The sequence below is a fragment of the Giraffa tippelskirchi genome, chromosome 9 (genome assembly GCF_054371585.1).
Source record: "Giraffa tippelskirchi isolate mGirTip1 chromosome 9, T2T-mGirTip1v1.2.pri, whole genome shotgun sequence".
NCBI lineage: Eukaryota > Metazoa > Chordata > Mammalia > Artiodactyla > Giraffidae > Giraffa > Giraffa tippelskirchi.
This window is the reverse complement of record NC_137283.1, coordinates 107,527,760-107,551,187: the sequence shown is the minus strand read 5'-3', so window position 1 is coordinate 107,551,187 and position 23,428 is coordinate 107,527,760. Positions and strand designations below refer to the sequence as shown.

Genomic DNA, 23,428 nt, shown 5'->3' with positions numbered 1-23,428 from the left:
TTCTAATTTTTCACACACAAAAAAGATTTCAACCCATACTGGTAATTAAAAAAAAAAAAAAAGCATATTTGCCCTCATTCAGCAACCTAGAATACCCACATTGTGGGTCCTTGGCAAAGACTACCACCTTTAGCTGTCTCCTGTTTTCACGTATCAGTTCAGCTCAGTTTAGTTGCTCAGTCGTGTCCGACTCTGCAACCCCATGGACTGCAGCACGCCAGGCTTCCCTGTCCTTCACCAACTCCCGGAACTTGCTCAAACTCATATCCGTCGAGTCAGTGATGCCATCCAACCAACTCATCCTCTGTCTTCCCCTTCTCCTCCTGCCTTCCATCTTTCCAAACATCCGGGTCTTTTCAAATGAGTTAGTTCTTCACATCAGGTGGCCAAAGTATTGGGGTTTTAACTTCAGCATCAGTCCTTCCAATGAATAGTCAGGACTAATTTTCTTTAGGATGGACTGGTTTGATTTCCTTGCAGTCCAAGGAACTCTCAAGAGTCTTCTCCAATATCACAGTTCAAAAGCATCAATTCTTCAGCACTCAGCTTTCTTCACAGCCCAACTCTCACATCCATATATGAATACTGGAAAAACCATAGCTTTGACTAAATGGACCTTTTCACAAATAGGAAGTGATTTATCAATCTTAGAGTGAGGCTGTGCCTCAGAGCAGTCCTCAAACTTCAGCAGCATCAGTGTCACCTGGAGAGCTTTTTCAACACAGACAGCTGGATGCCCTCCCCACAGTTTCTGTAGTTCTGGGTTGCTCCCTGAGAATCTGCATTTCTGACAAGCTTCTTGAGTGCTGCTAATGCAGTTGGCTCTAGGAACAAACTCTGAGGACCATTGCTGTAGTGGATCACTGGCCTTGAATGCTTTTTTCTTTTTTTAAGTACAGCCCTCTTTAGAATATGATGAATGCCATAAGCTTTTGCTTCAGGAAAATGCCCATACACCTAAAATTTGCATATAATTTCAGATGGTTCATGGGTGCTTAAGTGTTCTTGGACCCCAGGCTTAGAACTTCTGGTCTAGAAATCCCAGACTCCAGTCCCAAATAAGGTCAGGCCATCAGAGAAGTGTGTGCTGTACTGAAATTCTGTTTCATACGAGATCCTTTGATTACACTCCAGCTACCTATAGAAACTGCCATGGACACCTACTGTCACACTTATAATATCAGTGGGCTTAAGGACTTCATTCTTTACACACAGTTCAATCCTTATATTGAACCCATGTTAAGATATATCTCTCATTTAGTTTTTCCTGAGGAATTCCTCATCTTTTCAAGGACAATGTGAATTTTACATAACTGGTCACATTTCCGCTTCCACTTTGGCTCGTCAAACTTAGAACCAAATTCATGACCCAAATTTAGTGAGCGTTTGGGGCCTTACTGCCTGTATATCTGTGTGTTCTTATTCCACTATGTCTTAATTTCCTATACACTCTCTATTTTCCATGGCCTAGACTTTATATTTGGTTTCAGTTAAATCTTTGAGGTTTTTTCTTCTCTCCATTATACACATGTTCACATGGGTGACATTCCGAAAGTCACAAAGTGATGTTGATTGGCCCCTGACCATGATCTGTGGCTGGGGCTGCAGATGACCCCACACCCAGCACTGTCTGCCACCTGTCTCTCACAGCTGGCCCAAACACGCCACTGAGTCCCCGCACCTGAACTGAGAACCATCTATTTATTTTGAGTCGTCAAACCCTTTGGGGAACCAGGCAGGGTATTATTATAAATAGTTATCATTCATTTTATAAACGAGTGATCCTCACCTCACTGCATTCTTACCACAACCCTATGAGGCAGCTATCTTGGTATCATGTTTGTGAAGAGCAAATTGAGGCTCCTAAATGTGCTTTACCAAGTTCTACAGTTGGTAAAGGAAAGAATTGGGACCTACTTAGCAATGTTATTAACATTCATACATCTGAGTCATTTGTTCATCCTTTTATTTTATTTAACTGGCAGACTTATTAGGTACATTTATTGTGCTAGTTGATGTTTACAGGAGTAACACATGGTTCCCGCCTCCAAGCAAGGCATGAGTCTAGAAGAAAATGGACAATTATAATATAGTGCGGTATTAATAATACGATAGAAAAGAGCAACATGAACAGTTGTCAGACAATATTTAACTTTTCTGTGGTGAGTAAAGTATGGGGTATAAGGAGAGAGAGCGGGCGTAGGAATGAGAATCAGTTAATGTTTGTGTTAATGTGGAGGGGGTGGTCATCAGGGAACATTCTGTAGATATGATGCCTGAACTGACTTTCAAAGAATAACTATGATTAAGCCTGGTGAAGGGACAAGAAGGTATTTCCTGTGGACAGAGCTACAGAAGCAAAAGAACGGAGGTATGAGAAAACACAATTTGGTCCCTAAAATTGATGCGTAAGTTATTTTTCCTTAACTCCTTAAAAAATTAATAACATTCCTTGAATTTAACTACTATCAAAAAGAATGTTTATATACTCTATACTAGAAAGACATATTCTTACCTTAATATTGATTATAACATCAGGTTTCAATTTTAGATTTCTAATTAATTCTATTTGCTGCAGAGTAGTCATGGCATCCTGTGAAAGTGATGGTATTTCAGTGATAATATAGCCTGTAGAGTGAAATATAATTTTAAAAGTTTTTATAATATTATCAATATCTGAGAGAGTGGATCTATTATTACTTTATAAAAACATCATTTCTTTATTGATGAATACTAATGCTGATCTTAAAACATCTGTTGACATTTAAAATTAATAGTTAAGGTTATTGTCACATGAAGTATAACTATGAATAATGTTTTTCTGGCAATAAAACTATTGGGCCAGAGGAGACATCTTTAAAAATTCCAAATCCATTTATTTTAGGCACAAGAGGTGCCTAGAGAAGGAAATTCCATGCCAGTAATTCTTTAACTCATCTTAGGAAAACTCATATGATGAGTGGTAAAGGTAAATCGTAGGGGTTGCATGGTATATTATTTTTCTTTCTTGAATTAATATTTCATAATATAATAGAATATACATATACAGTGTTTATATAAGTTACAGAGAGTAAAAAAGAATACCCATGTAACCCTCATACAGTTAAAGAAACAACATTATTAATATGATTTTGGCTTAGTATGTTTATTGGCTTGCATCCCTACCCAAAAACCTGTATCTGCTCATTGAAATTCACCCTTGATACCATTACCATATTAGTTTTCTTAATATATTTAATATGTCACTCTCTTGTTTGAGAAACCTTTCGTTTTTAAAAAATTTATTTATTTTTTAATTTAAGAGTAATTGCTTTACAGAATTTTGTTGTTTTCTGTCAAACCTCAACATGAATCAGCCATAGGTATACATATACTCCCTCCCTTTTGAACCTCCCTCCCATCTCCCTCCCCATCCCACTCCTCTAGTTGATATAGAGCCCCTGTTTGAGTTTCCTGAGCCATACAGCAGAGAAACCTTTCTCTTAATAGAACAAAATGAAGTCTTGACTCTGTCACTGGAAATTAAAGGCCTTTGACAAATTTTTATGCTTTCATAGAATGTTGTTTCCTTGGAGGAACTGACAAATTATGGTTATTAAGCTTTGATTTTTGGCACACATTTTATAAAAATTTAGTGGAGTGAGGCTGTCAAGACTGACCAGTGCCTCTCTGGGACCTGGTGGCTGGCATTAACCCCTTGGACTGATGCACTGCAGTGCTGGGTGCTGTGGTGAAGGTGACTGCATGACTTAGCCCTAGACTGAATTCACCCTTGCCCAGCTGACCCATCTTGATCAGATAAATCCAGAGACCAGTCAGTCCCCAGAGATCATGCCCTCCCCCTCTAAGCAACAAGGGATTACACAAGACCTCCCTCCCATCCCCTCTGCTGCCAGCACTGTCCACCTCTGTGTATCTCGAGTGGGTGACAGAAAGGTGCTTGGCACCCTGTATGTAGTGCTCTCTGGCACCCTGCCCATTACCACAACCACTGCCACTGCTCAGAGAGCTTCTCAGGCATTCCAAGTGTGACAGTTTGCAGGCATGCCAAACCTTGGGTATACATGTATATTCAAATGAATTTCCTTCTTGGTCTCTTTCCTGTGGAGCCAGCAGGAAGGTGGAACCCGCAGAAACAGCAGGTTGTTTCCATGGGGTCTGGCTCTTAGTGTTCTGCCTCAGTGTTCTGAGCAATGGATTTGGGGGCTTTACCCATTGAGAGGTGGCCAGTATCATCATATCCAGACCCCAGAAATATATTTATGGAAGAATTGTGGCAGAGATAGTTATGTTGCTTGTCTCACCATTGAAGATTTAGAGGAATAACTTAGTTCTCTAGATCTAATTCTGGGAAGATCTCAAGGGGATACTTCTTAGAGGGCCTTAGCCCACTGTTAAACTCTCTAATCCCAGAGATGTGTTGTAAAGATGGGAGCATGGGTGAGGATTCCACCATCCCATCCCACCTTTCCTTGACACCATTACTAAGCCCTTGCACTCCATGCTGAAGATGGAAGAATGGTAGATCCCATGCCCCTCGTTGCTGGGAAGCTCTGCATATACCATCATAGGCAAGATAGGCACTTGGCAGGCTAATGCCCAGCCTGCATCACCCCCACCAAGGAACAACTCAGACTGTTCACACCACTGTCCAGGGAAAGCCAACTGGCCTGTACCATCACTTTGCCACCACCTTCTGGCACAGTGGGAAGAAGAAGGTATTCCCACAAAACCGAAGATGGCATGCCACTGCTCTTAGACTGAAGTGTTGAGAGATTCATGGACATCGGGTAGCTTAGCATCCAGCCAGCCCTGATAGTTATCTCATCTCATGCCAGTCTGACATGAATGGACACACTGGTGACCAATGACTTCCAGTACCATCTACAATATGACACACTGGGGCAGGGGCTGCCCGGACCAGGGCCGTCTATCAGTCACTTGGGAAAATGATTTTTTTCTGGAATGTAGAAAGAGAAAGCAGAGAGGGGCTTCTTAGGATACCCAGGAATTGACTCTTCCTTTTTCTCTTGGGTGAGGATGCAGCTCATGGAATCTGATTTTGGCTCAAGGCCAACACAGCATGACAGGCTGTGAATAAAAGGTTTATAACTAATAGATAATGTAAAGTTTTTCTAAATAGTGATAGAAGCTCCAAATATAAAAGGGCTCTGGTACAGAAAAACATTGATTGGATCTGGCAATACTTTACTGTGCAGTGACCCTGGCAGCATATATCCATCTTTGCGATTTTGGAGTCATCAATTACCCAGCCTCACCCAGCCCCTACCCAAGTTAATATCTCTATTTTAAAAGCCCTCCACTTGCAGTATCACTTCTACCATCCACCAGGCTGCTGGACAAGACCAAAGGGATCAGAAAGAATCCTTGCTTAGCAGAGAGTTTCAAACTGTGTTTAGCAAAGTGCTAGGTTCCAAAGAAATTTCTCTGGGGCTGCTGTAGGGTGGGTGAGGGGAGGCTGGGTAGAAAGGACTCGACATCCTGCCTTCACTATAGCCTTTAATTAAGCCCAGTTGTGCATGCCTAGACTGAGGCCATGCACTTGCATGCTGATAGTGTGGCCCTCAGGCTCAAGAATTATTATAAGACTGACTTTCCTCTGCCAGCTCCCAGGACCAGTACCAGTGTACCAGAAGTCTAGGGGAAAGAGGAATACATTGAATGATACCAGGGGGTATAACTGACAAAATCCAGAAGTTTAGGAAACTCAAAGACAAATATCCAGTTTCTTCAGCATAAAAAACACAAGATGCTAGACAGAGGTAGGGGCAATTTATAGATTACAAGGGAATTGTGACACACAAAGCAATAGCAATATGTGAAACCTGGTTGGTTGGATCCTGCTTCAAACAAACATACAAACTAAAGCCAACTAGAAAAAATAAATATAAGGCACAGGGTGAAATTTGATCACAGACGGGTTAGTAGATAAATTATTATTAATTTTTAGGTATGACAATGGTAATATGATGTTTTAAAGGAATCCTTATCTTTTTGAGATACAAACTAAAACATTTACAGATGAACTGATATGATATGGGTTAGCTTCAAAGTAAAGTTAGCTGGGGGAGGGATACAGGCAGAAGTGTGAATAAATAAGACAGGACAAGAGTTGTCATTGTTGAAGATGGGTGATAGACACATGGGGGATTTTAGATCAATCTCTACTTTCATTTGACATTTTCCATAATAAGAAGTTAAAAAGGTTATGAACATTGAAAATGGCATAGCTGAGTAGATTTATTTTTCTAATGTTTTTTTTTCTTTCTTTTTGCCAGTACTTACAATTTATGCCATTTTTTTGTGACCAAGTAAGTCACGCTAAATTTTCGTAAGAGGTAAGGTGAAGTAAAGAATAAACAAAAAGATATTTGCCTATCTACCTTTATATATATTCTTCAATTTCAATCATTATACTTTTGAGGTCATTTAATGACCTATGTCGGAATTCTGTGATTGTCCTTTTTACCTTTTTATTCATTTTACTTTCCTCATTTTGAGTGTTTTTCCTAAGTTCATTCTCTTTATTGGAGGGAATGGCAACCCACTCCAGTACTCTTGCCTGCAGAATCCCCAGGGACAGAGCAGCCTGGCGGGCTACAGTCCATGGGGTCAAAAAGAGTCAGGACACAACTGAGCAACTAAGCAAATTCTCTTTATTACTGATCAGTAGATAGATAAATGGATGGATAGATAGAGTACACTTATATGAAATAAAAGAAATGATATGTGGATGTATTAATATATTTATGTATGAATTAGTTTATTCTGTATATATAGATCTTTCTACATATAGATCAGCATTTGGCCACTGACCAGCATTGACTGCAACTAGCTATATATGTCGGAGAAGGCAATGGCACCCCACTCCAGTACTCTTGCCTGGAAAATCCCATGGACGGAGAAGCCTGGTAGGCTGCAGTCCATGGGGTCGCGAAGAGTGGGACACGACTGAGCGACTTCACTTTCACTTTTCACTTTCGTGCATTGGAGAAGGAAATGGCAAACCACTCCAGTATTCTTGCCTGGAGAATCCCAGGGACGGGGGAGCCTGGTAGGCTGCCATCTATGGGGTCGCACAGAGTTGGACACTACTGAAGCGACTTAGCAGCAGCAGCAGCTATATATGTGTACACACACACACACACACACACATATATATATATATATATATATATAGTCTTCAGTGAGAAGTCTGCTGTTGCTATTTCCACTACTGATTTTCATTGTACTGCACTTTATTTGTATCCTTGTATTCTTAATAGTCACAGTGCCCTCTCTTAATGTACTGAGACTATAAAGCAGATCTCTATATTTTTTTCTCTCATTCAGTAAATCTCTTTCAGGTGGATGATTTCCTCCCAAACACATCTTTATTCTTCTTCCTTCTTTTGCAAATGCCATCGAGTTTGCCCTTTTCCTCATCCTGAACTTTAGTAGTCTGTCTTTGGAAATTAGGTCCAAAGTTCCAGTTCAGCATCTGTTTGAGCACAGAGATTTCTCGGGTCCAGAGTCAGAGGGCAGACTGGATAGAGGTTGAAGCCTGCCAGTATCTGGAGCCAGAGGATTATCTGGAGCCAGAGGATAATCTGGCGTCATTCTAGTTCCCATTACTGTCTTATGAGTGTGGATTAATGCAGAGAAATCTAACCATTGACAGGACTTAGTAATAAAACTCAGGGCAAATAGGAAAGCAGTTAGCAGAGGCTGTCAGCATTGCATAAAGGACCACAGCAGATTATTGATGCTTTTGCTGGGTAGCACATTGCTAAAAAAAGGTTGAATTACATAAACTTAAATTTTGAAAACAAATGTAGATTCTGAAGAACAAAAACAAGTAAACATGAAAATAAAACTATCAGACTTGCTCAACTGAATTCAGACTCTGGGATTCCTATGCCAGGGTAAAAAAATAAAAAGTATAACTCCAGGAATTATCTGTGCCTCAGATAAACCATGAGTCTTACAGCTGCTCTGAGAGCCACTGTTGTATAAAAAGAAACATACCAAAGTGAGAGACTTCTGAGGAGTTCAGCTTCTCCAACATTAACTTTGTGACAAGTTCATCGGGAATGCTTTGGCCACTGACCAGCATCGACTGCAACTAAGAACAACCATAGATATTGTATATGACTGTATAATGTGCATGTGACACACAGCTTTTAAAGAAATCATAACAGTTTTGAAACTTAGATTTACCATAGCTCCCGTTACAGTGTCACTGGCAATCTGTTCTTCCAAAGTTGTTAAAGCTAAAATATGAATTCAGAATATTAGCACAAATTGTTCTGAGAATTTTCAAGTAAGAAACATATTTGTGTGTTTTTAACTAGTAACACAGATTGATATTTGTGTCACTTTAGAGTTTACAAAACACATTTACACTCATTATATCATTTAAGCCTATCTAAAGTACAAGGTAGCAGAATGTATTCCATAAACAACTTCTCTCTGACATTCACTCAGCTAAAAGATCCTGGGGAAGCTAACTTCTCAAACACCTTTGCACCTTGCATGCTTGGGCCCTGTGTAGTACACCAGGGAATACGGATGAAATGAGGTTGTATATGACAGTGATTTGGAAATTAGAAAGTATTGTACTAAGTATACACTAGTATTAACATTACTAGTCCAGATACTTTTATAACCATGTATAGTTAATATCTACAGCCCATTAATTTTGCACACTGATTGTATAAAAGGAAATTATACATCAAGAAATGTTAAAAATAGATAAAACTCTGAAATTAATGTAGGAAAAACAGGTCTTGAGGGTGAAATTCTAATAACTTGGTTCCTTTTTAAGAGGAGATATTTAATCCCATGATGAAAGATATTCTAGGACAGAAATGACAGGGGCATAACCGAGGCGAGGACCCAGGAACCTATGATGTCCCTATTTGCTGTTAATCTATGATAAGTTTGGTGCTTTTTAAGATTTTCTACAAGTGGATTTTATTTTGATAAAGAAAAAGGGGACATTTTTAAACTTTTGTGTGTGTTTGTGTTATGTGTTAACAAATTGTTCTCCCTCCAAGATGTACCAGATCACCATTTCACTAACAGCATGTGAAATGCTCATTTGATAACATTCTTGCCAACAATGATAGTAGAAACTGTAAAGATTCACTGCCAATATATTCAGCAAATATGGATCAGATTATTTACATTAGTATTTCTTTGAATAATAAGAAAGTTGAACTCTTTTTTGTATATTTGTCCATTTTTATTTCCACTTTTATGAATTATAGATTCATTCTTTTACTTATTTTTCTATTAAGGCATAAATGGTTATATTGATTAAAAGAATATATATGTTCAAAGATACAAATCCCTGTCTTATATATTGCAAAGAATGAAGAGCAAATTACAAATGATAAAAAATAAAATTAATCATTGAAGATAATTTAGTCCAGGGAAATCTTCCCATGAGCAGCTGTGAGAGTTCCATCTCTTCTTATCTTTCATAGGGAAATACCCACAACACATGCATCCCCATTTGTTCCAAATTATGCAGTTAGAGAACTGGAGGCAGTAGAATGGAGTCAAAGATGTTTCATAAACCTCTTAAATTCTATGACCAAAATTAAGACTAACAGAAGGGCAAAACATGTTTGATGCTATTTTAAAGATAATATTAAATGGGGTTGGTTGTGATGTCTGATAAAGCAAATACAGCAAATAATCATAGACTTTAGATAGTAAGTAGATGGGCGTATGGGTGTTCATTGTATGATGCTTTACATTTCAATGCATATTTGAAAGTTTTCATAATAAAATATTGGGGGTGGAAAGGTAAAATTTACCTTCTACACGAATACATTTCCATGCCTGTGTTATCTGTTGGGCTAATGTTGTCTTCCCAACCCCCTTAAAAAGAAAGACATTATGTAAAATCTAAGAGAATAGCTATTTGCCAACAAAACACAATTTTTAAAGATTATATTAATAGGTACCTCAATTACATAAATATTATCAAGTAAATTTTTTTCCAGACAATAAATAAAGAATAGACCCTAGGTATGAAATATTTATAGCTTCATTTTTCTCTGTTAACTGTCCCACTTGTCACATTTTGTGAAGTGATTTAAGTTTTTTTTTTAATTAAGAAAATAGTCCTGAAACCAGGAAGGTGTACTGTAATGGTATTCTAGGTATTGCACTCTTCAATTGTTAAATTTTATAATTCTGAATACAAATCATTGTGATAATATTGAGATTCATCATTTTATTTCCTTCCTAAAGTTTATGATTGTGAATGACTAAATGTAAAGACTTCCATATAGTAACTTTCAAGAGCAAAAACTTGCTTCTTAATAGATATCTTTGAAAAGTATCATAGTTTAAAGATAAAAGCTCACTTTAATGAAGTAACGTTTACATTTGATTGCTTCCACTGTTGACTTTTAAAACTCCATTATGTTTTTAGAAACATAATAAAAGTTATTGGAAACATTTCTTGACTCTGTCCCAGGGTCTATAGAAAAGCAAGTCAAGAACTGGGTTCAGTCCTAAGACTCTGCTATTCCAGAGAGGCTTTTATATTAACCACCTCAGGCCCTTTAATGGTAGCTACCAACTAGCTCAGCGGCTGAAAACAGTTCTCATCTAGAGGTCCTTACTAGAACTGCCTAGGAAGGAAAGCTATCTTACAACAGCCATTCTTGGTTTCTGCCTGTTTTGTGGAAAACTGATACATGGGTCCCCTAACAAACTGTGGCTGAAGATGAAGCACATCCCCTCTCAGGAGCTTTAGACGCTGATGGGAGAATCTTCCATTTGTCTCTTTAGTGTCCTGTCTTCACATATCCAGAGAGCCTCACAACAAATTTCACAGAAGTTTTATGTGAAAATTGAGTGTGAAATAACTTTGGATCACACACTATTAATAATTGTCATGGAGCAGTGCTTTGATGAGTTAATTTTTTCATAATATAAAAGCAAAGATAAATACAACCTAGGTTCCTGTTCAGTAATAGTGTGCAAGAGGGGAGAAAGTTATAATTTACAACCAATACTATATCAGAGTTCAAGTCATACAATGAAAGTCTAAAAAACACTCAAAAAATTAGCACATTATGTGGTTTTCATTCTTATATGGTAACATTAGATTATGACTTTAAAATGTTTAAATTATATTAAATAATAAGTTAGCAGAGATAACTTACTGGTTTCCCAAATATAACAAAGCAAACAGGTTTAGACAACATAAAGTTTATGTCAGCTTCATCTTCATTAAATATATCCGTAAAAGGATGTTCTTCTGTCTTCTCTTGAGAAGTCATAATACAAAACACTATAGCAAGAAAGAGTAAGATTGTTAAAGTGTCTAATTTAGGAGAAATAGGCAGGCAGGTTGGGGAGAATTAGAATATTCTGCGAATTTACTAAGCTCAGAAGCCATTCCACTCCACTGAGAGGTTGGTTTTGCCAGTAATGGCAAATAAGTTAAATTGATCTATTAAAACAACACTTGGTTCATAGTTTGAGACAGAAAGCAAAAGCCAATATATGCTACATAAAAGACAGCTAAAATAAAGTCTCTTTGAAAGACTAAATTAAGGAAAAAATACACACATGTACACATATACATATATGTTTTAATATGTGTATTTTATTAAAGGTCAAATTAGTGTACAATCACCCAAAAAAGCTCAATAGCAGACACTTAAAAAAATCAAATTAAATGCTATATGTATACACACATAAAAATTTGTCTATGGGTATGTATGTAGGGCGGAGAAGGCAATGGCACCCCACTCCAGTACTCTTGCCTGGAAAATCCCATGGACGGAGGGGCCTGGTAGGCTGCAGTCCATGGGGTCACTAAGAGTCGGACACGACTGAGCGACTTCACTTTCACTTTTCACTTTCATGCATTGGAGAAGGAAATAGCAACCCACTCCAGTGTTCTTGCCTGGAGAACCCCAGGGATGGGGGAGCCTGGTGGGCTGCTGTCTATGGGGTCGCACAGAGTCGGACACGACTGAAGCGACTTAGCAGCAGCAGGAGCATGTATGTAGGGCCTACTAGTGGCTCTAAAAGAAATCCTAATGGAAATTAGAAAATATGTAGAACTGAAAAACAATGAAACTAATATAACAAAATATATAAGCTTACAATTTAAGAAGTTAGAAAAAGAAAAATTGGAAAAATCAAATATTTTAAAAATTAATAAATTAGAAAATAAACATTATATAAAGGTCAACAAAGCTAAATAGTGGTATTTTGAAAAGATTTGCAAGTAGAAAACTCTATCAAGACTGATCAAGAACAGAAGATAGAAAGCACAGACAATATTAGACATTAGTTTTTTAGAGGTGTGTTTTCTCACATCTCAAAACTAAGATTTTCCTATGTTTTTGTTTTTTATTTCTTTCATTATAGTCAGAGAATGTTCTCTATGTTATAATAATTCTTTGAAATTTGTCGAGTCTTGTCTTATGGCCTAGCACATGATAATTTTCAAAAAAATTCCCTAAATCTTTGAGAAGAAGAAAAATTTATATTTGTTTGATGTAGTATTCTTTAAATGTTGACATCAAGGTTGTGAATTTCATTGGTTAAATCTTCCATAATGCTTACTGATTTATTGTCTACTTGATAAAACAATGTTAGACATAGAAGGAAGCAAAACAGGGAAAATAACGCTGCAGATAGATAATAAGATGCTATCATAAAGTTATTCTAACTAGATTGAAAACTTAAGCAAAACTGACAAATTACTAGAAAAATCAGCTTCTTAAGAAAAAGAGAAAAACTTGAGTGGTTCTATAACCATTAAAGAAACGGAATCAGTAACTATAAGTCTTCCCACAAGGAAACCAGATGGTTTTATTGAAGTGCTCCAAGTCTTATAATTATATAGACAGTCTTTCAGAAAAATGATAAAGTGGAGACTTCTTACATCAGTTTATGGGTCTCATATAACCTCCATACCTAAACCAGAGAATAGTGCAAAAAAGCAAAATTATATGCCAATTTCATTTATGAACAAAATTCTTAAAAATCCTAATCAAAGAATTAGCAAGTTGAATTTAGCAATATATGAAGAAGATAAGATCATTATACTAAGTTGGGTTTCCCCAGGAATTCAAGGACAGTTTAACGTGGGAAAATTAATTTTCATATTAAAATAAATTTAAGGAGAAAAACTATATGATCATCTTAATAGAAGTATGAAATAACTCAGCACCCTTTAATGATTGCTAAAAGATAAACCTCTTACCTACTAAGAATAGAAGTTCTTTTATTGGTAAAGTGTATGACAAAAAGACAACCATTGTATTTAATGATTAAATACTTAAAATATTCTTTTTTAAGACAAAACTGTAATTATTTCCAGATGATATGACTGTTTACATAGAAAACTCAAATATACCACAGATAAATTTTAAGAATTAATAAGATAGTCCAGTTTGCTGAATTCAAAATCATTATACAAAATTCAGTTGTATCTCTATAAATCAAAAATAGCTAGAAAATGTAACCAAAGGTAAATATGACTTAGCAGCAAAAACATAAACTAATAATTTAATTAGGATTAAACAGAACAAAAGATACATAAGCCCTTTATGGAAAAGTTATAAAACCTTATGAAAATATTTTAATGAGCAGACTTTCCATGAAAGATGGACCAAAACTTTGTCCTAGTGGTCTGGAAAATTGCTCATGGAACTATGAAAAATGGATTAGAGGGGAATATATGTGTGTGTGTGTGTGTGTGTGCGCTCAGTCACTTCAGTTGTGTTCGACTCTTTGTGACCCCGTGGACTGTAGCCCGCCAGGTTCCTCTGTCCATGGAATTATCCAGGCAAGAACACTGGAGTGGGTTGTCATTTCCCTCTCCAGGGGATCTTCCCAACCCAGGGATTGAACCCGTATCTCCTGCGTCTCCTGCACTGCAGGTAGATTCTTTACCATTGAGCCACTGGGGAAGCCAGAGAGGACTATATACTTCCAGGTAAATGTGATATGGTTACATTTTCTGTGGAAGTTAAGAATATTCAAATAGGCTTAGACTACCAATATTATTTTAAGATGACAATATGAAACAAGATATAGTAAGAAACATTACTAGTATACTAAAAAATTGAGATGAAAACTTAATGAACTAAAGGCCTGAAATTTGCAGATTAGGAAAAAAAACCATGAAAATTAGTATAAAATGTAGTTGTAAAGGGGAAAATGTATCTAAACCTTTTCAAGAGATCATGCATTTATTAAGGAATCTCCATAATATACAGTAGAATCAGGGCCCTAAAGCCTGGCTGGGATGGAGATATCTAGGTGGATGTCTAAGCACCTTGAGTCTTGAACCCCAAATGCTCTGCATTAACAGAAGTAGTTTTCTCATATCTGGAAAAGAGCAGCTTCTCCTTGCCTCACCTGAGGCAGATGCCTCAGAAAACAGTGCTTGACCTTTACAAGACCTACCTTTATTTTCTCTCATAACTTCTAGAGCAGTAACTGGGGTTAAGTGTCAGCCCAGCACAACTGGAGGCATTGGACAGGATGAAAGTTATGCAACTCAAGAGCTCCAGGGCCTGACTGTGATGTACCAATAGGAACCAGGAGAAAATGCCCAGGAAAGATCTTGAGGGTGTCAGGTGGGGGGAATGTAGACTGGATAGGAGTTGACTGATATGGGGGCTCTCTCACACTACTCATAGTTTAATATCCCAGCTAGGACACCTGGAGCAAGTCCTAATTTTCACTGCTGGTAAGGTTACCTGATGCTTGGAAAAAACCAATAGACTATAGTAAATGAGGTGGAAATGCCAGACTGCCTTAGCAGAGCACAGAGGAAGGTGTTAAATACTCACAGAAGTGACGTGTTAACTAGATTTATTATGTTAGGCTAGAAACCCACGAGCCAATTCTACTTTTGGGGATGGCCAGGGTACACTCTTCTCATTATGACATTAAAGAATAAGCTAGTAAGGGGGCACCGTCATCATTAAGAATCTCAGAGGTGGCTTCCCGTTTTGGGGGCCAGGATTTAAGGTCAGGGAGAGGCTGCTATGATGCTGGGTTCTCATGTGTCAGAGGAGCTGACAGGGTATGGAAGAGCAGAGGGCAGGTGGCAGCACTTGACTGTCAGACACAAAGTAGGTATAATTACTATACTGGGCATCAAGCCCAAAATTGGAACAAACACGACTCACAGAGATCTGTGGCAGTGTTGACAACCATGGACTTTCTAGGGGTGAGACAGATAAATGGTCAATGAACGTGTTGATTACCTTACATTTCTAAAATGACACAGGGCAAATGAACCAAAGGTTGATGTCAGCAGCCACAGTGGAAATCATTATTCCTTGTTCATGATTCCAGAGCCAATTTACCGAAGGGAAGGCAAGGAGCCCTCGAGGATGGAGCCTACAAACCCCATAACAAGTACTGACAATAGGGATTCCCCAGCCCTTCTCCAAGAGAACCTACAACCATTAACCAGAGAAACAGACACTCTGGATATAGGAATATTCTTTTTCACAAGCTATGGGACACAGGGTCTGAGCCGACTTCAACACCAGCAAATCCAAAATGCCATCATAGCCTCCTGTCAGAATGAGGGCAAATGGAGAACCGTGATAAATGGGGCCTTGGCTCAAGTCTGTCTTACAGTGCATCCGAAGTGTGTGCAGGATCACTCGGTGGTTCTTTTCACGGTTCTTGAGTGCATAACAGGGACTGCAGCTGGCAAAACCTTCACTGGGGTTCCCTAACTGTAGAGTAAGGGCCACTGTGTAGAAAAGGGCAAGGGGAAACTCCTGAAACTACATACCCACTCCTTCGCTTCTGGCCAAGATAAACAATAGTAAGTCATTCAAAATGAAATGGAAGAGTGCTTCCCCCAAACTGTTTAAAAGATGCATCATGTTGTTGTATAGTCGCTCAGTCACGTCTGACTCTTTTGTGACCCCATGGACTGTAGCCCTCCAGGCTCCTCTGTTCATGGGATTTCCCAGGCAAGAATACTGGAGTGAGTTGCCATTTCCTTCTTCAGCGGATCTTCCCAACTCAGGGATCAAAGTTGTGTGTCCTGCATTGGCAAGCGAATTCTTTACCACTGAGCCTCCTGAGAAGCCCTTAAAAGATGCACAGTCTTGTTTAATTCTGTAGTCTGAGTTTCTGCAAAATCCAGACAGATCATGACAGATAATATTGCCACTGTAAACTTAACCAAGGGGCAGCCCTAATTTCAACTGCTGTGCAGAGCCCTTTTTCTAGAGGGACACAGTTTCTTGTACTTGATATGTAGCTACTCAACTGGAAAATGTATTTTTTTTCAATACACATCAAGGAGGAGGGTCAGAAGCAGTTTGTATTTACTTAGAATAGTCAGCAGTGGACATTTAGTCTTACCCCAGGACTCTCCTGCTCTTTGTAACAAATATAGTACAAAGGGGTCTTGCTGATCCACAGTATTGACAATACCAGGCCTGGTAAGCAGGAAATAGCCAGTGTTCTAGATGCTCTCATAAGATATATGAGCAGTAAAAAGTGGGAAATAAGCCTTTAAAGACTCAAGAACCTGTTATAATATATTGGTGAAGTTTTCAAAGGCCAGTGGTCTGGGACATTCTGAGACATTCTCTCCAATGTAAAGTACAAATTACTATACCCTACACCTTCTACTTCTAAAAAGGAAGTGCAATATTTTGTAAGTGTCTTTAGTTTTTAGAGGCAGCATGTAAAACATTTGGGAATATAGTTACGATTCATTTAAGGGGTGACTTGGAAAGCTGTCACCTTGGGCTCCCCAGGTGTTGCTAGCGGTAAAGAACCTGCCTGCCAATGCAGGAGATGTAAGAGACTTGGGTCCGATCCCTGGGTTGGGAAGATTCCCCTGGAGGAGGGTATGGCAACCCACTACTAATACTCAAGCCTGGAGAATCCCATGGACAGAGGAGCCTGGTGGGCTACAGTCCATAGGGTCGCAAAGAGTCAGACATGACTGAAGCAAGGAATCCCTCCTGGGAAAGCTATCAGTTTTCAGTGGGGCCAACAGCAAACTGCCAACATTTGTTTGATCACAGAGAAAGCAAGGGAATTCCAGAAAAACATCTACCTCTGCTTCATTGACTATGTTAAAGCCTTTGGCTGTGCGGATCACAACAAACTGTTGAAAATTCTTAAAGAGATGGGAATACCAGACGACCTTACCTCACTCCTGAGAAACCCAAATGTGGGTCAAGAAGCAACAGTTAAAACATGGAACGACGGACTGGTTCAAAATTGGGAAAGGAGTATGTCAAGGCTGTATATTGTTACCCTGCTTATTTAACTTATATGCACAGTATATTATGGAAATGCTGGGCTGGATGACTCACAAGCTGGAATCAAGATTATCAACAACCTCAGATATGCAGATGATACCACTCTAATGCAGAAATGAAGAGAAACTAAAGAGCCTCTTGATGAAGGTGAAAAAAGAGAGTGAAAAAGCTGACTTAAAACTCAACATTTAAAAAATTAAGAACATGGCATCCAGTCCCATCACTTCATGGCAATAGATGGGGAAACAATGGAAACAGTGAGAGACTTTATTTTTTTGGGCTCCAAAATCACTGTGGATGGTGACTGCAGGCATGAAATTAAAAGACACTTGCTCCTTGGAAGAAAAGCTATGACAAACCTAGACAGCATATTAAAAAGAAGAGACATTACTTTGCCAACAAAGGTCTGTCTAGTTAGAGCTAGACAGGTGTTTTTCCAGTAGTCATGTACGGATGTGAGAGTTGGACCATAAAGAAAGCTGAGCGCTGAAGAATTGATGCTTTTGAATTGTGGTGGTTGGAGAAGACTCTTGAGTCCCTTGAACTACAAGGAGATCATACCTGTCAATCCTAAAGGAAATCAGTCCTGAATATTCATTGGAGGGACTGATGCTGAAGCTCCACTACTTTCCCCACCTGATGTGAAGAACTGACTCATTGGAAAAGACCCTGATGCTGGGAAAGATTGAAGTCAGGAGAAGTGGATGAGACGGTTGGATGGCATCACCGACTCGATGGACATGAGTTTGAGGAAGCTCTGGGAGTTGGTGATGGACAGGGAAGTCTGGCGTGTTGCAGTCCATGGGGTTGCAGAGTCGGACACGACTGAGCAACTGAAACACATTCAGCAGTTGGAAAATCCTCTAGCAGTGAGTTCTGCGATTAACAGGGGGCCATCTCCTGGGAAGCCTAGCACTTCTACCTAGGCTAGGTTAGCTGCCATTCCAGTACATCTAACACCTCACAGTAGGTGCTCAGTAAATATTTGCGGAATGAAGACATTATCCCCTGAAAAGGGAAGTGGGTTTAAAAAGCGGGATTTATGGAGATCCCAAAGTTTAGTTTTGCAAGAAAAGGCACTGGTTTGGCGTCCCCGCAGGAGTTGGGATTCCATTCATGCGACACCAACATGCAAGTGAGCGGTAAATTCCGACCCCTACTTACCTGGCCTCAGCAGACCCCGGCAGACCCCACCGGTTGGCCGCGGCCGCCTCCCGGAACGGTCTGTTGAGCGGTTGCCAAGGGATCTGTTGAGCGGTTGCCGAGGGAACCCAAGGCCGAGAAGAGCGCAAAGCCTCTTGGGGGGCGGGACCTATGGATGGGGGTCTATGATTTACTGACTTCTCTTTTTATTAAATATTCACTTTTGTACCCAATTTTGTATTCATAATTATAATCACTCCTTTTCACAAATATGGAAGGTGATGATCAAGGAGAGTACATGCATTGTCTATGTTCACGTACATCAAAAGAAAGAAATCTTATTTTAACGCAGAACTCCAAAGCCATAGATACACCGCACTACGTTACACTGCGCAATTCACTTTTACAATTTACAAATGGTTAAACTTATGCACAAACAAATATGTGGCAAAGCTGGAAATTTCCAACTTTAGGTGATTAAAAAAAATTACCTGAACTACACACCCTCTGGATAATATGAATTCTGTTGATTCTCCTAAGGGTAAAAATAGACAACAAAGAGACGGGAGGGAAAACCAGACTCTCGGTGAAAGAACACAGTAGCTTTCCAGGAATACGAGGGCAGAAGTGGAAGTAGGCAGGGAAAACAGACCAACTTGGGGATGAATCTGTCCGCAACTCGGAGAACCGCTTCAAAAGAAGCAATCCAGTCCCAAATTATCCACTTTTCCAAAAAGAAGGACTACAGAAGCGAGAAATTCAACTAAACCCGCAAAGCTCTTCCCCGCCCACTTTTCCTCCTGCCAGCATCAAACATGGCGCTCTTTGCTTCCTCCCCCGGCAGCACGCAGGTTCCGGAAAGCTACACTGCCTCTCCTTGGTAAATCCTCCAGCCCCGCCCCCGCGCGTTTGGGGCGGGGCTTGCCTGGAGGTGGGGCGTAGGGATCCGGAAACACCTGAACCGTATTAGCTATTCCCTTATAAATTTAGCGTCCAGGGAGTGTTTTTTCTCGCTGAACCTGGCGTCCAACTTCTAAGGCGTCTCCTCTTCGAATCTTTTGGGGGCAGCCCAGAGGCTGCCGCAGTTCGGGCCGCGGCCTGGTGCCCTGCCGTGGGGGCCCCCATATTAGCTCGAGCCATGCCCGCGGCTGCTGCCCCCATCATCAGCTCGGTTCAGAAGCTGGTCTTGTACGAGACTAGAGCTGTGAGTATCCCGCGCCGTGGGGCGCCGGCGGGAGGTTGGCGGCCGAGTAGGTGTGGGGCAGAGACAGCATTCTTCCCCCCCTTGCTCCCCCCATTTTCTCAGTTCCCTCATCCCCGCAGAGTGGAATGCGTCCGGGGGTGGGGGTGGGGGCGGTCTTCGCCCTGTAATCGCACCCAGGGCACTGCTGCTTTTGCATGCAAACATTTCCACTTAAAAAGCCACGGTCGGAGCACACGGGCAACAGGTGTTTGTGATATCTCAGAAACTGTTAATGGGGCTTTATACGAGGTACTGAATTCTTTTCAACTTTCAGAAAGGCTTAAGAGTTCTGCAGTTCACTGGTTGCAGTGCAGGCAGGGGTATGGAGAGTATTTTTGATCATGGCATAGTATCGCTGAGATTGATGTTAATTACGTGCGCTGTACTTGCTGACGTATTTCTCTTGATTTGAAAGGAAAGAAAAACGTATTTTCTTTAAAGATAGTCGATTTGTTTGGGTAACATTGTTTTGCTTTTCACTTGACTTTTCCAACACATTTTGTTTTATTTCTTCAAATCGCCATGAAAATAGTTACTCGTAGAATAAGCAGACTCGTTTTTAGGTTACTGCTAACTGCTTCCCTAAAATTTAGGCATCATCAGTCGAACGTGGGCTGTCTCTATTAGATAGGAGAGTATAAGAAGGTAGTTATCCTAACACTTTCTTGGTTATAACAGGGTCGTAATAGCTTGTCTGCCTGAAGTCATCATTAATGTAGAAACAATGTTGACCCTAAGTTAATTTTGGTGACAGCTTCATATGATTAGATGCAGATCCCTTCAATTGTGCCCTGAGGAGAGCCATACAGAAGTATCATTTTGAAACAAAAGCTTCTGCTTTCTGTACAAATGCTGATCAATGTCCCTAGTTAGAAACATACATACTATGTTTAAAACACATCAATTTCAGCCCATTAAGCCGAGCATGCCTGAGGACTGGCTGATATGTGAATGTTCTTTCTAAAACACAATTCATATTATAGGGCTTTTCTGCTCAGAAACTTTAGTGGCTCCCATTCTGAGGAGAGGAAACTCTGCATCCCTCAAGCTGCCATTTAGTTACTGGCAACTAAATAGATCCAAGGAATTTAAAAAAATGGTAGCAGGTTGTATTAATGAGAATAACAGCTAATACTCGTGGAAGAGTTCTATAGTCCAGGCACTGGTCAAAACACTCTACATAGTTCATTATTTAACCCTCATAAAACTTCTGAGGGAAATACTGTTGCTCTTACTATTATTATTTGGTGAAGGAAAAAATGAGGCAAAGAAAGATTAGGACATTGAGTGGTGTAGGCTGGTAACTGTGCCAGGCGTAGATAGTGTGTAACTGGGTGACAACAAATTGCGTGTATAAATTGAGAGTACATGACTAGAAATTTTTACAGCAATTTGACAGAGTAATTGTATTTCAGATGAATCAGATAAACATAGGGCTTATGGATAATGTCTTTGGGTTTTTGTTTTCCCCTTTATTATGGAAATTTCAAGAAAATACAAAATAGAATAATAAACAGAATCCTAAACTCCCATCTAGCCATCACTCAGCTCCAAAATTACCAACATTCTGTCATCCTCTATTACCTATAACTTGTTGCACTTCCCACCCACCACATATTATTTTATATGGTTCTTTTTCTTTGAAATTTACATAAATTGATGGTGCAGATCTAAGCTATAGAATTTGGACAGAAGCATACATGTATAACCACACTCCTGTGTTGTCACAGAAAATTCCCTTGTGTCCATATCCAGTCACCTGCCCCTTCCCCTTCCTGGCAATTAATATTCTGTTTTTTAAATGTTAGATTAGATAGGCCCGTTAAAGAATATCATATGAATAGAATTGTACAGTACATACTGTCTTGAGTCTAGTGTCTTTTGGTTGGCATCATGTCTGATGTTCATCCATGTTGTGTGTATTAGTAGTTAGTTTCTTCTTATTATTGAGCACTCATCCATTGTATAGGTATTCCACAGCTTTGATAGCCCTTAACAATATTGACTTAGAATGTTACCACATTTAGACTGTTGTCTATTACTTACATGTCTCAGAAGTGTAGGCCAGGGAAGCAATATGAACCAGGGGAAGGGCTGTCCTCCGTCTCAGGTCACATGCAGACAGGAGATAGAAAGCAGGGTAGCAGGCACACTAGTACGTTTAAGGTGATTGGAGTGGAGGTCACTCACTTATTGAGGGCTTACCTCTAAGTGGCTATTTTAAAAGGTGCTCTGGGAAAAGCAAACCAGGAATTTATGGTAGGACTCCTCGGCTCACTTGTTTATCTAAACGTCACACTGTTGGTATGAGCAGGGAAGAATACTGAAAAATGCCTAGGAACAACTCAAAATAGTGTTTTTCTCATCACACTCAGGTACAGTGGATCTCACTACTTCTTTTTTAAAATTCACTTTAATTTTTATGTTTTACCGCAGTAAAGTTGATTTAATACGTTGTGTTTATTATAGGTGTACAGAATCTTTTTTAGTTCAACATATAGATTCTTTACTCAAATAGGTTGCAACAGGGTGTTGAGTAGAACTCCCTTGCTATATAATGGTTCCTTGTTGATTACCTGTTTTATATGTATTATTGTGGATTTGTTAATCCCAACCTCCCAGTTGATACCCTTTCCCTTCTGGTAACCGTAATTTTGTATTCTAATTTGGAGACTCTGTTTCTCTTTTGTCAGTTGGTTCATGGGCATCAATGTTCAGATTCCACCAATATGTGATATTTGTCTTTTTTTTCTGACTTACATCACTCGGTATGATGACAACTACTTTCATGCATGTTGCTGCGATAGGAATTGGCTCATTCTTTCTTTTTCATGACTAATACGCCATTGTGGACCTGTACCACTCTTTCTTAATGCATTCATCTGTCCTTGGACATTTCTCTTGCTTCAAGGTCTTGGCTATTGAAAGTAGTACTGTAGGGTACATTTGGGTGCAAGTTTATTTTTGTTTTTGTTTTTTTTAAGAATTCTGGTTGTCTATGAATATCTGTTGGGAGTGGGACTGATGAAATATATGGTAGCTCTGTTTTTACAGTTTCATAGTTCTGTATTGTACTGTTATCATTCACATACTCCTGGAGAATTGCATGGACAGAGGAGCCTGGCAGGCTACAGTCCATAGGGTCACAAAGGGTCAGGCACAACTGAGTGACTGACACTTACTTACTTAGCAATGTAAGAGGATCCCCTTTTCCCCACCCTACTCTAGCGTTTATTGTTTGTAGACATTTTGGTGATGGCCATTCTGAACACCAGAAGGTGATCCCTCATTGTAATTTTGATTTGCATGTCTCTAATAATTTGTGACTTTGTACATCATTTCATGTGATTTTTAAAAAATTAGTGTCAGTAGTACTTGCCTTTTCATATTGTCTTGATGACACTTTGCCCTTTGTAAAGATTTCTTTTAGAATACTTACTGAAAATTTTGAGGACAGATATCTTGCAGCCCAGCCGTCCGTTTGAATATTGTCCCCTAAGCAACAGTTTTCAAGTTGTTTTTGCGTCAAACGGCCACAAGGCGGCAGCATTTCTTCGAAGCCCAACTCGGCCTCCTTTAGCAAACAGAGCCTCAGTGGAAGTCGTGGTTTAGGGTTGTATATTGGACTGGAATGTGCCAGAAGCAACACCCTAAATCTTGGATCTTGTTGCTTCCTTTTTTTTTCTGGTTTGATGTATAGTTTTTCTTTGAGTAACGGAGATATACGGTGTTCTGTGTG

The 23,428-nt window shown here is 39.4% G+C and overlaps 2 protein-coding genes across 8 annotated transcripts in view; one reads left to right on the top strand and one right to left on the bottom strand.

The window, feature by feature from the left end:
• AK9 (adenylate kinase 9) overlaps positions 1-18,524 on the bottom strand; it is a 107,596-nt gene extending 89,072 nt beyond the window's left edge. For all 4 annotated transcript variants that reach the window (XM_081526708.1, XM_081526711.1, XM_081526709.1 and 1 more), the window contains exons 1-6: positions 18,468-18,524; positions 11,190-11,317; positions 9,828-9,891; positions 8,221-8,273; positions 8,029-8,125; positions 2,516-2,628 (exon numbers count right to left, since the gene is read on the bottom strand). In XM_081526708.1, the coding sequence (XP_081382834.1) occupies positions 2,516-2,628; positions 8,029-8,125; positions 8,221-8,273; positions 9,828-9,891; positions 11,190-11,306 (444 nt within the window). In that variant the 5' untranslated portion in view covers positions 11,307-11,317; positions 18,468-18,524. The remainder of the gene's footprint in view (positions 1-2,515; positions 2,629-8,028; positions 8,126-8,220; positions 8,274-9,827; positions 9,892-11,189; positions 11,318-18,467) is intronic.
• An 849-nt stretch (positions 18,525-19,373) lies between these two features.
• Positions 19,374-23,428, top strand: part of FIG4 (FIG4 phosphoinositide 5-phosphatase) — a 165,743-nt gene continuing 161,688 nt past the window's right edge. For all 4 annotated transcript variants that reach the window (XR_014064459.1, XM_081526720.1, XM_081526721.1 and 1 more), the window contains exon 1: positions 19,374-19,650. Coding sequence is in view for 3 of the 4 variants with exons in the window: in XM_081526720.1 (XP_081382846.1) it covers positions 19,585-19,650 (66 nt within the window). In the remaining variant the exon portion in view is untranslated. The remainder of the gene's footprint in view (positions 19,651-23,428) is intronic.